General features: G+C 58.7%; 7 protein-coding genes across 7 annotated transcripts; 4 read left to right on the top strand and 3 right to left on the bottom strand.

The window, feature by feature from the left end:
• The first annotated feature begins 19 nt into the window (after positions 1-19).
• Positions 20-828, top strand: BDZ90DRAFT_229388 (hypothetical protein). Its single transcript, XM_025505035.1, has 2 exons — positions 20-270; positions 340-828. Exons 1-2 carry the CDS (start codon positions 75-77, stop codon positions 402-404), a joined length of 261 nt encoding a protein of 86 aa, XP_025364979.1. The 5' UTR covers positions 20-74; the 3' UTR covers positions 405-828.
• A 170-nt stretch (positions 829-998) lies between these two features.
• BDZ90DRAFT_247960 (hypothetical protein) lies at positions 999-2,974 on the top strand (the record flags this gene model as incomplete). Its single annotated transcript, XM_025507613.1, has 3 exons — positions 999-1,529; positions 1,609-1,712; positions 1,794-2,974. Exons 1-3 carry the CDS (start codon positions 1,477-1,479, stop codon positions 2,972-2,974), a joined length of 1,338 nt encoding a protein of 445 aa, XP_025364980.1. The 5' UTR covers positions 999-1,476.
• A 259-nt stretch (positions 2,975-3,233) lies between these two features.
• BDZ90DRAFT_229389 (hypothetical protein) lies at positions 3,234-6,257 on the top strand. Its single transcript, XM_025505036.1, has 2 exons — positions 3,234-3,791; positions 3,872-6,257. The coding sequence occupies exons 1-2, from the start codon at positions 3,311-3,313 to the stop codon at positions 5,881-5,883; spliced, it is 2,493 nt and encodes an 830-aa protein (XP_025364981.1). The 5' UTR covers positions 3,234-3,310; the 3' UTR covers positions 5,884-6,257.
• Positions 6,142-7,248, bottom strand: BDZ90DRAFT_211168 (hypothetical protein; the record flags this gene model as incomplete). The annotated part of the gene is made up of 1 exon (XM_025504098.1): positions 6,142-7,248. A coding segment is annotated over one exon (1,107 nt), but the record flags the coding sequence as incomplete, so codon positions are not given.
• Positions 7,249-8,150: 902 nt separating this feature from the next.
• Positions 8,151-8,878, bottom strand: BDZ90DRAFT_229391 (hypothetical protein). Its single transcript, XM_025505037.1, has 3 exons — positions 8,761-8,878; positions 8,537-8,640; positions 8,151-8,414 (listed from the first exon to the last, which is right to left on the bottom strand). Exons 1-3 carry the CDS (start codon positions 8,815-8,817, stop codon positions 8,393-8,395), a joined length of 183 nt encoding a protein of 60 aa, XP_025364983.1. The 5' UTR covers positions 8,818-8,878; the 3' UTR covers positions 8,151-8,392.
• A 1,044-nt stretch (positions 8,879-9,922) lies between these two features.
• BDZ90DRAFT_272869 (kinase-like protein) lies at positions 9,923-13,344 on the top strand (the record flags this gene model as incomplete). The annotated part of the gene is made up of 2 exons (XM_025508780.1): positions 9,923-12,910; positions 13,135-13,344. 2 exons carry the CDS (start codon positions 9,923-9,925, stop codon positions 13,342-13,344), a joined length of 3,198 nt encoding a protein of 1,065 aa, XP_025364984.1.
• A 220-nt stretch (positions 13,345-13,564) lies between these two features.
• BDZ90DRAFT_229393 (putative HNT1-adenosine 5`-monophosphoramidase) lies at positions 13,565-14,178 on the bottom strand. Its single transcript, XM_025505038.1, has one exon. It carries the CDS (start codon positions 14,113-14,115, stop codon positions 13,687-13,689), a length of 429 nt encoding a protein of 142 aa, XP_025364985.1. The 5' UTR covers positions 14,116-14,178; the 3' UTR covers positions 13,565-13,686.
• Between the last annotated feature and the right edge of the window lie 51 nt (positions 14,179-14,229).

Genomic DNA, 14,229 nt, shown 5'->3' on the forward strand with positions numbered 1-14,229 from the left:
GTGCAGCGACATTGGCTGACCAAGGTCAGTCCACCTGGAGCTAAGGCCTTCTCCTCATCCTCATTGCCATCATAATGCCACCCCTCGGTCATCCACTACGCCCAGCAGCCATCAACCTCTACAAGCGCCTGCATCGTATCGGTCGAGAGTATCCTGATCCCAATTACAACTTCTTGGGCAAGCTGCGAGGCGTCTCAGCCAAGTACGCGCATGAGAAGGACGAGAAGGAGGTCAGGAAATGGCTCGACCTTGGAGAGCATGTGTACAAGGGTAGGTGCATCAGAGGCTGGACGTCACTCCAAGATGCAAGCTGATCATCGCATTCCTCGTCAACCGCAGAGACCGAGACGCTGTACTCGCTCAAGAAGTACAGGACCATGAGGCGACGATACATCGAGGATTGACGATAGCTAAGCAGCCACGGACTCTCTCCATGATATCTCTTCGAGGTACCCTCTTGTCAGAGCGATGAACGGTACAGGCTCATCATCATCGACTCTCCGCCAGGAAACAGATCGAAGAGCTTTGCCGCACTCGCCCGTCTCCCCTGAGCAACGATGGCGCCCTTCTCCATGCGTGCCTTACGACCATGCGGATGTAAAGCGGGATGGTCCAGCCCGCGGTATCCTTCGACCAGTCATGATATTATCACCGCCCAACAAGGCGCCTTGCACGCACGCTCACTGTCACCACAAGCCCCAATGTGAGCCTCTCAAGCTCCCATTCGTCCGTCCAGACGAAGACAGCGGACCGTCACGATGTTGTTGCAGCCGCCTACGTTCTTTGTACCATATGCGCCCCCTGCAATAGAAAGATGTCTCGCTGATCCACTTGTCGCTAGGACCGCAACGTCGTTGCTCGTGTGCCAGGATAGCAATTGGTAGGTAACGGGTGCAGCGCGCGGACAAAGGCGGGCCAGGGTCGAGAGTGAGGGTCGAGCTGCGTTGCCGCGACAATTTCACTCCGGTCGGTTGGTCGACTTGGCCTTGTCTGCTTCCCTCCCTCGTCTTCCTCATCTCACGACATCCGCTAACCACTCAACACCACCCTTGATCACGATCAGCAAGGGGAACATAGCCACAGTCACACATTCTCGTCGATCTCAATCACACAAACATCGACGCAGCACTACCTTAATCCACCCATCGCCTCGCCTTCAACCGTGAATCAAACGCAGCATCGAAAGAGCCGCCGTTTCATGTATTCGCGTCCGCATAGCACCCACCCCCTTTGTCAGTTGCCGCCATCCCGTTCTCTCGATACGTCAATCCCGAGGCGACGATCCAAGCCGCCTTTCACCCATCCTGAAGGTGCCTAGATACATCACCACCACCCGCCAACACCATCACGGTCGCCACCATTTCCGTCTTTACTACGGCCCTCCATCATCTTCGACGGTCCGCCGACGACTCCTCACTTCAATCTTGAACTTGAGCGTCCTACGAGGCTCTCGATCCCTTTTTATTACCACCCATCATGGCTGTCGTAAACATTCGTCGCGATGTCGACGACAAGTTCTATCGCTACCGGTGAGCAAGCGCTGAGCATCGGGCTAAGCAAGCCTCACACTCACCTTTCCATCTCTCCTCCTTACCCACCCGCGCACAGCATGCCCCTCCTGCAGACCAAGATTGAAGGTCGAGGCAACGGCATTAAGACGGTCGTGCCCAACATGTCCGATATTGCTCGGGCCCTCAGTCGTCCACCGACGTGTGAGTACTAAAGAGTTCCGAGAACCTATCTTCGGCCAAACCACAGCGCTGATCCCTTCAACCATCCGTCTGCATCCGTAGATCCTACGAAGTTCTTTGGATTTGAGCTAGGCGCTCAGACGACGTCGGACGAGAAGAATGACCGCTACATCATCAACGGCGCCCACCAAGCCGATCAGCTGCGCAATCTCCTCGACGACTTCATCGACAAATTTGTCCTCTGTGGCGAGTGCAAGAACCCAGAGACGGAGCTGAAGGTGCCCAAGGGCAACGAGCCTATAATGAGGGACTGCAAGGCTTGCGGCAAGCGCACCAAGGTCAACATGTCGCACAAATTGACCACCTTCATCGGCAAGAACCCTCCTCCGAAGAAGGTCAAGGGACAGAAGGGCGCCGGCAAGTCGGCTGGGCAGAGTGTTGAAGAAGCTGACGCTGGCAGTGACGATGAGTTGACCGCAAAGATCAACGCTGAGGCTGCTCAGATCCCCACGGCGGACCAAATGGCCGCTCGCAACGGCGACGATGGTGGATGGTCTGTCGACACGTCTGAAGCCGCCGTCAAGGCACGTGTCAAGGCCCTCGAGGGAGGTCTGCAGTCGGGTCTCGTCCTCGGCGCAGACGAAGATGAAGACGAGGAGGGAGCCGACTCTCCTTACGCACAGTACGGCAGCTGGCTTCTGGAGAACAAGGGTAGCTCTCCCGCCGAGGTGTACAAGAAGGCCCAGGAGATGGGCATCGACAAGAAGCATAAGGCTGTACAAGTTCTCGTACAGGCCCTTTTCACCGATGATGCGCCCAAGGAAGTCGAGAAGTACGCCCCCGTCCTGGTCAAAATGGTCACCTCTGAGAAACACCAAAAGGCCCTCCTGGGCGGCGTCGAGCGCCTGGCGGGAATTGAGCACCCGAACCTGGTGCCCAATGGCGTACCTAAGCTGCTCATGGCTCTCTATCAGATCGATGTTCTTGATGAAGACTTTGTGACGGAGTGGTCGACGAAGGTCAGCAAGAAGTACGTTGACAAGGAGACGAGCAAGAAGGTTCGCAAGGCTGCCAAGCCGTTCATCGAGTGGCTGGAGCAAGCTAGCTCTAGTGAGGAGGGAAGCAGTGAAGAGGACAGCGATGAAGATGACGAGGAGGAGGAAGAAAAGCCCTCGAAGCCCTCTGCCGCGGCTGCCAAGACAAACGGCACCAGCAAAGCCAAGGCTCCTGTTCAGGAGGAGGAAGAGGAAGAGGAGGATGAGGGCCAGTACGATGACCTCTAAGCATATAGAGCGCTCTCACACGACTCATTGACTTGCTGCTCCATTCAGTCTGTTCCTGTGCTGCCTTTCCCGTGAAATATCATCATCATCATCATCACCGCTCGCTGATGCTGATTATGCTTGACCCCCTCGCGACAATCCTCGAGTGTTGGTCTGCACGCAACGCGCACTTCGAGGAGCGGACGGGCGGGCTGAGCGGCGGCGAGGGCGGAGCGAAACAAGTGGGAGGGCCCGAGCAGCATTGCCTGCCTCTCTCTCCCCGCTACCTTCATCATCTTTCATCCTGATACCCCTTCTTCTCTCTCACATCTTTTGCCCATTGCGGCAGCCTTGACGATGGACACATCGTCCTACAATCACAATGCAGGCGACGTCAGCGTGGACTACTCCTTCACGCGAGACTCGTCCCTCACCACACGGAGCCAGAAGAGCAGTTTCGCCCCCTCTTCGTCGAGGAGGGATCGCAATACCACCAATAATACACAGACACAGCGCGAAGACGTCTGGTCTTCCATTCTCCTTTCAGTACGGACGGCTCGGTCTACCCCCACGTTCCCCATTGTGGTGCTGGGCGAGCCCCAGAGTGGCAAGTCAACTTTGATTAGGGGATTGGCTCATGGCTGCCCGAGTGGGTGTATCGAGCCGGGGACTTCATTGGAAGACGGCGAGGATGGGGATTACGGCGATGAGCAGCAAGAAGACGGTACGCCTGCGATAGATGGTAATGGCAGTGCACTCGCAGACAAGCTGCAGAGGGGAAAGCGCGATCTAGGACTCGCATATGGGTACTGCGATGTGCCTGATGATGAGGGCGAAGGTGAGCATACAGGCAGATAAGACGTCAACGCTTGTGAAGCGCGATAGCACAGCAATCTGACGTCCTCTGTTCTCGCGCAGATATTCTCGCCCGCCTCTCCCTCTACACCCTTTCGTCATCGGATGAGGCGCTCCTCTGCCTCCTCCCCTTCGCCCTTCGCTCACCAAGCGGAGGCCAGGATGCCGCTTCATCACGTCAACTTGCGGCAGCCAGCTCATCAAACTCTTCTGCTGAGGAACGAAGACCACTCCCCTCCCTCCCAACAATGCGCGATGCCCTCTTCCTCATTGTCCTCGACTGGCAGCGTCCGCAGTCTTTCCTTGACGAGCTCAGGACGTGGATCTCCGTCATCAAGGAGACAATCTCAGCGGCTTCAGCAGGCGCAGCAAGCTCTGCCTCGGAGGAGCGGCAAAGACGAGCGGCTCAGGAAGCCATGCTCGAAGAGATGAAGGACGCTCTCGAGGCGCACGTACGCTCCTACGTCCCGCCGACAACGACGGGCGCAGACGTCGGCGCTACAGTCAATGGCGCCAATGGCACAACAGAGGGTGCAACCTCAGCAGGACCAGCAGAAGACGGCAACGAGACCCGTGATTCTCAAGCGCCGACCATTGTACCCGTCAGCGCGCCTCTCAGCCTAGGCAACAGGGGAGGAGCAGGCAATGCAGCCCTACCACTCGACGAGGGTGTGCTCGATGATAACCTTGGAGTGGGGATCGTAGTCGTCTTAGCCAAATCAGATCACGTCGCCCAACTGGAGCGCGACCGGGACTTTAAGGAGGAGCAATTTGATTACATTCAGCAAGCTCTACGGACAATCTGCCTCAAGTACGGTGCGGCCCTCTTCTCTACAGCGCAGAGTCGTCCTTCGTCGTTCGGCGTGCTTCGACAATACCTCGTCCATCGGCTGCTCTCCTCAGTCAGCAGCGGCAATGCGACCGGCACATCAGAAGTACCAGGGGAGAATGGTGCCGCTACTGCCTCTTCGTCCCGCGGCTACCCCTTCCTGCACCCTCCTTCAACCATCGAGCGCGATGTCCTGCTCGTTCCTTCTGGGTGGGACTCTTGGGGCAAGATTGTTGCATTGCGGGAAGGTTTCCATCCTTCACTCACCGCGCAAGGCTGGGAGTTCGACTGCCGCGTTGAGAAACGCCGTCGCTCACGGGCTTTGCCTCGCGCCGAGCTGGGTCAGGTGGAGCGGGAGCTGAGGGAGGAGTCACAGCAGCAGAGAGAAGCAGGAGCTGCCCCACCACCGCAGCCGGCGAGTGCGTGTAGGCTGTGGGAGGACGTGCTGGGAGATTATAGATGGGATCGATCTGCGAGAGGCAGCTTGGCTAATAGTGCTGGTAGCGGCGGAGCCGGCCAGTCGTCTGCCGGGGGCGCTGATAGCCTGGCAGCTCCAGATGCGCAAAGCTTCCTTGCGCAGCATCATGCTACATTGCAGAAAGAGGCGGCAGCAAACGCAGCGACAGCCGCTGCGGCGGGGGGTAGCGCAGGCACATCTGACCCTCGCGCCAAGTTCGCCAGGACAAGCAGTAGCAACAATGCTTCGTCGCACCTGGCCTCAGCGGGCGGTAGAAGCTCAATCGTCGGCCCAATGCAGTCCTCCTCCCTCTCTGGCCCAGCTGTTGAGCGAGCCATGGGCCTTGCACAACGCGAGGACTCCCTGAGCGCAGGCGGCGCTGATGCTTTGGGCTCACCAAACCTGGATGTCCCCTCGTCAAGCTCTTCGCGCCCGTCGACAAAGCGCCGCGAGTCCAAGGAGCACCGCAGCTCGGCGGTTGGCACTGGCAGCAGACCACACAGCCCTGCCGTCGGCGGTGGCACAGGCTCGACTCATTCATCCCGCGACTCTGCCGCTACGCGAGCTTCCTCTCCTGGTGGGGCGTCAGCGAGTACAAAGCAGAGCGAGGTGCTGCAGAGCTTCTTCCAGGACTTGTTGAGGGGCAAGGGAGGTGGAGGAGCAGGAGGCGGAGGCAGCGCTGCAGGGTCGACTGGGGCGAGTCCTTCTAGTGCGGCCTTGGCTAAGGGTAGTGCGCAGGCTGCAGCGAGGAGGACGGAGAGGGGAGCAGGAGGAGGCGGAGGCGAATGATGCAGATGACCTTGCCAGGACCATGTATTATGCTCTTGAGCGCTTTTTCATCCTCATTTACAGGGTATCATGATGCCACGTCATTTGTTACGTCCTTCGTCATCGCTGCCGAGTGGAAGGAGTTTCGGGGCAGATGCGAGTCAGTCAAGGCTGACTTGCGCGCATCTACGGACCGCTACTCGCCAGCTCGACACGCTCTCCCCTCCTCGCCTTGTCAATCCGCAGCCACCCATCATCAGCCCATCCTTCCTCGTCCTCATCCTTCCTGATGAGCTGAGGCATCTCTAGCCCCAGATACTCTGCTGTGAACAGCCTAAGAATCATGCTCCACGCATAGTTCGTCGGCCAGTCCAGTGCACTCGCATCATCCTTCAACGTATGCCACACCCTAGGAAACGGCGTAGGGATCAAATGCAGCACGGGCACGCCGTTCGCAATAAATGGCAGATGGTCGTCCTCGATGCCCGCTCCAAGCATGGGATCGCGGTCTACAAAGAAGGATTGCGCCTCATTGCTGCTCTTGATGTCAGGGTACAGGTGGCCCGAGTCCCGTAGGCGACGCTCTGCGCTCAGCAGCTCACGGAAGAGCCAATGCGTCGAGGCGTAGTAGGATGGTATTGTTGGGTGCTTAGCTCCGAGAAGGTCGAGAAGGATGAAGTGATCAATGCTATCGATCCGTCGTACGGGCCGGCCGTGAGTGGTGAGGCGGCGTGCCTCATGCGAGGACGAAGGGAGGCTAGATTGGTCGTAGCTCTTCGTCCAGTTGGCAACCAAAGCCCGACTCCCGTAGATCGAGTCCGTATGCGTCCAACGATCCCATGCCTCCTCCCCATCAAAAAAGATGAGCTGTAGCGTCACATCTTCCAGCCCGTCACCTGTCCCTTTCCCCTCCTTGCGCTTCTTCTTTGCTCCCTCGAGTAGCGCATCAAGGCTGATGGCTAGATCGATGAGCATGGCGCAAGGAGCCGCGCTGTCCGTCGCACCTACGAAGGAGCCCCTTTCGAACCACTTTGAGTCGTAGTGTGCCGCAAGAACTAGCTTGCGTGGTGCTTCTGGGTCCTTGGTCGCTACCACGTTGACGAAGGGCTTCACCCCGTGCGGTGTATCTCCCTGTGACGCATGCTCCTCGACTTTCCACCCTGTCCTAATTCCTCCGCCCTTCTTCCCATCACTGGGGCCTAGCTGCTTTTGAAAGACGTCCGTGATCATCTTCCTGGCTTTGATAATGCCTGGGTCCCCCGGAACACGAGGAAAGAGGAAGCGCGCCAGCCAAGAGGAAGAGTCGGTGTGGTCGAGGATGGGTACAGCGTCGGAGAGGGACGAGATGAGGTGGAAGGTATCGCTAGGGATGTGCGTGAAGGAGCGGCGTGAGAGGGGAGCAGGGCGTGATTGCGATGGTGAAGACGATGCTGTAACGTGGAGCGAGGGCCCGCATATTGAGTAGATGAGCGGCAGCAGGATGAGGAAGAAGGACGAGGCGAGGGTGAGAGATAGGTGTCGTCTCGATGCTGCGAGCCTACCAACAGGGCGGCGGGGGCGAAGGCGCTGCCAGGGCAACGCCTCCTCATGCCCTGTTGCTAGTCCTCGTGAGGTCGTAGCCATGCCTCTTGCAGCGTCAAGGTCAAGAGCTGCGATGGTGGTGGACGGAGAAGAGAAGAAGCGTCATTGGTGCGGCGTCGCTCTCTCGCTGCCTCGTCTGCGCCTTCCGCCCTTGCCGGCTCCCGCTTGCCCACGCTGTGGCGCCGAGTGGTAGCGACAAAGGCCCGGTGCGCACTCTGGGCATAGCTGGTAGGCCGCAGCGATCTATGCAAATGTGTAGATTTGAATGCTAGCGATCAGTTGAGCGCATTGGATCACGACAACTCTGTCTCAATGAACGAGGGGACAACTTTAAAGGTCATGCTACCATGCACCTTTAGTCCCTCCCGCATCATGCAGAGAGGCGACGATATGCGATGAGAACCACATTGACTACTGCGCAGTGGTCACAGGTGGAGATCTGCTCGAGATGAAAAGGCCAGCTGCTATGGTGATCGAGAGGCTCATCTGGACTTCGACAACATCGCAGCTCAGACATCGATACCATGGTGGTACGCTTGCTGCCCGCCTTTGCATCACTAGCGTCCTCACCCGAGCGGAACGCACGGGCCATTGGATTGTCACGCTCTCGCGCTCGTGTCGCGATCAATTCGAATAGATGAAGAGGGTGAGGATGACGAGAGCTGGTAGGAGTAAGTGTAGATGGTATTTCGCGTAGCGACAGCATACAGGAAGGGCCAGCGAGGGGCACGCTGCGAGTAGCGAGTGTGATCGCGAGGATCGATCCCTTTGGCTAATTTGAGGTCGCGTTCGCTACATCATTGGGGAGAGACAGGGACAAAAGCGTCGGCAGGAAGCGCGGGGGGAAGGAACAAGATAGCTTCGGGACAAGGGTCGAGACGAGACGGTGGATAGCATGGACGCGATGGTGGGAGGCATCGGCCAGCTTGACGCGTTAATCGCGCTCCGTTCACTTCTTGTTCTTGGGGTTGCTACGCGTTGGGAAGGGGAGGAATTGAGTCAGTTACAATGCTCAACAGTGACGGTGGTGAGGAGAGGAGCATGTCGATCAAAACGACAGGCCCCTCTGCCTCGTCTAGGACGCGACACGTACGCGGGAGACTTAGCCCAGTCCTTGGCGACCTGCTGGAAGCGCTCCTTGTGGCTGAGGTTGGGGTGGCTCGTCTTGAGCTTGGCCAGCTGCTCCTTCATGTACAGCTGCGTGCGGTGCGATAGGAACGTGGAAGATGAGACGGTGGTGAGCAGATGAGATCGTGCGACGGTGATGCTCATGGTGATGCACGCTCGATGACGCGCCGTGCTGTGCTCGACACTCACGTTGTAAGGAGAGACCTTCTTCTTGCCGCCGGCGCTGGAAGTCTTCTTGGGGGGCATGTTGGTGATTGGATCTGGTTGGCTGTAAAGCGTGGTTTGGTCGTATCGATTGGAGCGTCCAAAGGCGAATTCGTAGTGGTGGATGGGACGACAAGGGAGGAGAGCGATCAACGCGTAGAGTTATGGGGAGCGCCCTCCCACTCAGACCAATGGCCGAGACTTAGAGGGAAGAGAGACTGTCTGTCTAGCAGCTAGGCGGGCAGCGGCCTACTCGACTGTCCACTGTCGACTCTCCGTCGACTCTATGCACTCTGTGCGCCCGCCCCGCCTCTGGCCCGCCCGCCTGCTCTGTCTCTGCTATTGCCCCCGCACTGCGCCGCCCTAATTGCACTCCAGCTCTATTGCCTTTTGCCCGTGCGATCAATCAACCAAGGCGCACGCGCGTTTCCACCATCGCGATCAAGAGGTGGCTTGTGCGAGCGGCCGAGGTCATGACGAGGAGGACGAGGTCAGTCATGGCGACACGGCGTCAAGCGATGAACTTCGTCGTCGAATGAAGTGAGCTACGTTAAGCTGTGAAAGGGCGTGATCGTACTGTACAGATGGCGAACGTATCCTCAGCCACTTTTAGACAGAAAGTGTAGGGGGCTTGCCGTAGGGTCCTGCTGAGCAGAGCCAGACGGACGACGTGTGGTTGGAGCCCATCCACCTCTATCTAGGCATTTATTTCTTCGTTGCTCGGCGTCTTTTCCTGTTTTTGCTGGCACTGCTTCATCGACGCTGCTGTCGTCTTCGCTGTCTTCGTAGTCTTCTTCTTCTTGGCGCCTGAGCTTGAGCCTGGGTGACATCTCTGAGTGTCCATCGCATTTTTAAGCTACTGCGAAGCGGAGCAGAGCCGTCAGGCGGAGAAAGTGCAGCCACCGCCTGTCCGTGCCTTTCCTCTCGACCTCAACTTGCCTCTTTTCCCATCCCTCACTTTCGGGCCGTCGCCGCTGTCTGCCATCTTCATGAGCTCCACACCACCGCAACACGACACCGCTATTATCATCCAGACGACCCTCAACTGAGAGCATATACTTTGGCAGCCTCGCCTTCATACCCAGGGCTTCCGCCTCCCTCATACAACCCTAAGACCTCACCCTCCCATCACTGTGCCATAGGGCATATGGCTCAGCCTCCTTGGGGCCCCTCGTCAACTTCAGCATTAGCATCCGAGTTCAATCGGCAGAATCCGCGAGACTCGCCCATCGCAGCGACGCCTCTCTACGATCCATCTGGCCTCAGCTCATCCATCCAGAATGGCAACAGCAATGGCTCCCACGCCGAGCCAGCCGCTGCCGCGCAGGGCATCCGCATCCGCCAAGATGTGCAGCATCAACACCAGCAGCCCCCTTCAGAGTCGAACTCGTCCTCGTACGAGGACAAGCGTGGGCGGAGACGGCGCAGCTCTGAGAAGCTGAAGCTCGACATGGAAGAGCAAACTGCAGCATCGCCAGGCTTTGGCCGCTCGCCGAGCTTCGGTCGCTCTCCTGCGGCCAACTTCTTGTCTGCCTTCTCTTCCATGAATACCATGGTCGCACCATCTCATGCTCGCGAGTGGGGGTCTTCAAGCGCTGACAGTCGGTCGAGCTCAGCCAATGTCGAGCCACAGCGGTCTAGCTCACTGTCCAAGTGGAGTAAGCTGCCTGATCTCACGTCAAGTCCCACGCCAGTGACGGGCTTTCAGGGCATGGGAGGTGTAGCTGCGCAGCTGATGGCTAAGAGCGACTCGTCAGGACAACTAGCAGACAAGACACATGCCTTCAACCCGGAGGAAGAGGGTGCCACCTTTGGGCCAGACGACAGATACCAGCTCGGCAGAGTGGTCGGTTTCGGCGGCTTCTCGACGATCCGTGAGGGATGGGATCTGGCAGAGGAACGTAAAGGAGGGGGCAAGCACAAGGTGGCAGTCAAGCTGGTCTATCGCGACCCGCCTTCCTCGCCCCAACCAGAGGAAGCCAACAGTGACGAGCAGGAGCTCTCCATCTGGCGGTCTCTACCGTCGCATCCTAATTTATTGCCGCTCCTCTACGACGACACGATGCTCATCGACAGGTCTGATATGACATCGTCGACTGGATCGCTCAACAGAGACCCTCAAGCGACGCAGCAAGAACTCCAACTCCTCGTGATGCCTCTGTGTGAAGGAGGCAACCTCATGGACTTTGTACGAGGTGAGGGAGGTCGCCGCCAAGCCCCCTCACGGGTTCAGTCCATCTCTCTCGGCCGCAGTCAATCGCTGCACCAGTCACCCAATGACAACCACGCGCAGCACCCGCGCACTGGATCCGGGTTCCTCAGTCGTCGCTCTCCAGCTGCATCGACCGACGTCACTCCCTCCTCTTCGTTGGCGCTAGCAAGGAGTCCGTCCGGCGCGGGCGTAACGAGAAGGACGAGCAGCGCCATTCCACGCAGTCAGGGCATTGACTTGGGTGCAGCGCGCGACATCCTGCGCCAGCTCGCCGAAGGCCTTCTCTGCCTACACACCAAGATGAATGTCCTGCACGGCGATCTGAAGCTTGAGAACGTGCTGGCACAGCGCATGAATAGCAACGGCAGCCCAGACGGAGGGGGCAAAGACGGCGCAGTGTGCTGGAGATTAGCTGACTTTGGTCTGTCGCAGAGGGTGGACGTTGAGGGCGCGCTCACTCAACAGGCTCTGTCTTTCTTCAAGAAGAGGGCGGGCATGTCATCGCAAGACGCTCAAGCGGGACGACAGACGCTACCGCCTCCTTCTCGCAGCCTCTCTCGCGCTCCTGGTGCAGGCGCAGGCGCAGGATCGCTAGCCTACACACCGCCCGAAATGTGGCGCGATGGAACCGCCACCTCGTCACCCGGCCTCGACAACACCGAAGAAGCATCACCTTTTGCATCAGACATGTGGGCATTGGGCTGCATAACCTACGCTCTTCTTAGCGGCAAGATGCCCTTCAGCGACGCATTCGAACCGCGACTACAGGCCAAGATTGCCAAGGGTGAATGGGAGCTGCCGCCTCGATTGTGGCGCAGAGCGAGACGCTTAGCCTCTGAGTCCTTCAAGAGCGACGGCTCTCTCTCACGCCAGGCAAGCGGCAAAAACATGAGTCGGGCAGGCAGCTTCGGCAGCGGTTCACACGAGCGACAACCATCAGGGAGCAGCAGCCTCTCACGCAGTCGACCTCCGTCATTGGCACAATTCACAGCCATCACTGACCTCAGCGCCTCTTTGCCCTATTTGCCCGACTCTGGCTACAAATCGGCGCGCTACGTAAACCATGACGCAGCAGCAGCGCACGACGCCCCAATTGTCGGCTCAGCGCCCACCAAGCCTGGCGAGCCGCGTCGCTTCGACATCGACACCATTGCCCAAGCGGCTGCCGACGCCGAGGCGGATCCGGAGTCGGACGCAGAAGCTAGCATCGACCAGCAGTGGGACGGGACAAGCAATGAGCGAGCAGCTGCGCGGGCGGTACTACGAGGCTTACTGGATCCTGAGCCCTCTAGACGGTGGACTGTACAGCGCCTCCTGGCGTCGCGCTGGCTCGCATCATCGCCCGACCAGGAGCGCCAGAATCCCTTCATCACCAATGGCGGTGCCACTGGGGACAGACGACTCGAAAACCTCACTGAGGGCGTGGCTGTGGGCGGCGGCGCGATGGAGGAGGAGATGCGGCAGCAGCACAGGCGCGCAGAGCGGCCGCAATGGGGACGCGAGAAGAGTTGGAGGACCGAGGTTACCTTCGAGCGCCAGGAGCCGGCCGTGGACCGCGCAGCCAGACGACCATCCAGTCTCAGCCGTTCGAGGCCGAGGGGCGATGGCGAGGGACGTCGTTCGCGCAGTGTCAGCGTGTCCCGCGAGGGCAACGCGAGGAACAGCGTAGCTGATGCGACGACGATCCTTCACGACGGCGCGGACTCGCCCATGTCCTCTCGTCCAACTCCGCGCAGCGCCACGCCGTCGTCACCCGTTGAGATCCGCGGCCGTCGCCCGGGTCCCAAGGTGCCGCTCTCGCAGGTCAGCAGGGAGGACCTGGAGCGTCAGCTGGAGGAGAGGGCTAACGACACTTCGCGAGGATCGCGTGCGCCATCCGTGCAGCCTATTGCGATTGGTGGACCGAAGCAGCAGCCGCGCAGCGTGAGCACATCGAGGCTATCAGGGAGGGTAGCCGATGATAGAAGCGACAGCGGAAGTCGGGCGTCTCTCGAGCGTTTATTATGGCGACCTCCATCGATCGGCGGCCCTCTCGATATCCTGCACGGCGTGCCTTCAGCAGCGACAGCGAAGCGATCGCCCAGTCGCTCCTCCGCTGGAGGAAGCGGCAGTGGTGTGGGAGCAGGACATCACCTTCTTTCGCACAGTGCGAGCTCGAGCAGCATCCATTTGCCAATGCAGCAGCAGCATCGTGGTCGTGCTACCACGTCGTACAGCTCTGCCTCGTCGACGCGAGCATCCACCTCACGCAGCAGGTCAAGGGCGCCCGACGCTCTTTCTCATATCCTGGGTGGCGTAGCAGCAGCAGGTGGGCGTGGCGGTGGTTCGTCATCTGCTTCCTCAGCAAGGGACAGTAGCCCAATGTTGGAGAGGGAAGAGGAGGGCGAAGAAGGCGATGAGGGGACTGAGGGTAGAGCAAGGAGCCGGAGGGAACGAGCGAGCAGCAGTGTGGACGCAGCTGATACTAGTGCGGCTAGACGTGGACGATTGCGTTCACGACCTGGATAAGCGGGGTTGGCGCCTACCGACTGGTGGGTCTTGATATCTCTCTCTCTCTCTCATCACTCTGTACGCATAGCTAGCAGTCATGTCCTGTTCTTGCCATTATGTCCTCGTTCTTGACCGTACCGTCAATCAATCATCAAGAAGAATATCGTCACATCACATCTCATGTCATTCAGCTGCCCGCCACCTGCTCACTACAGCTTCTGCTTCAACTCGTCGTAAATCCTTTGCAACTCCTTCTTTTCAGGCTTCGTCGCAGGCCATCCCACTCCGAGGCCCTGCTTCTCATCAGGCTTGGGAATGAAATGCCAATGCAAGTGCATCACCACTTGATGCGCAATGGTCCCGGCATTAGCCAGCAGATTGTAGTTCTCCTCCCCTGATGCGATGGCGATCCTCTTGAGCGCTGGGGCGATCTCCATGAGGTAGTCGTCGGGTATGTCTGTGATTTTCGCGCCGTGCCACTTGGGGATGACGAGGCAGTGCTTAGGCGCAATAGGTCCGATGTCGAGGAAAGCATAGACTTTGTCCGTCTCGAAGAGCTTCATGCTCGGGATGGATCCCGCAATGATCTTGCAGAAAATGCACGAAGCGTCGGTGTGGTTATGCGTGGTCGAGGACATTCTGGCAAAAGTGGAATGTCCAAGTAGTTGGCGTCGCAAAGCTGTGCGTGGGGCAAGAGAGAGCACGATGGGCCAAAGTAGAGTTTTCGTTGCGATGGGAAAGGAAGTCGTGAT

This window comes from Jaminaea rosea (genome assembly GCF_003144245.1).
Source record: "Jaminaea rosea strain MCA 5214 unplaced genomic scaffold BDZ90scaffold_1, whole genome shotgun sequence".
Lineage (NCBI taxonomy): Eukaryota > Fungi > Basidiomycota > Exobasidiomycetes > Microstromatales > Jaminaea > Jaminaea rosea.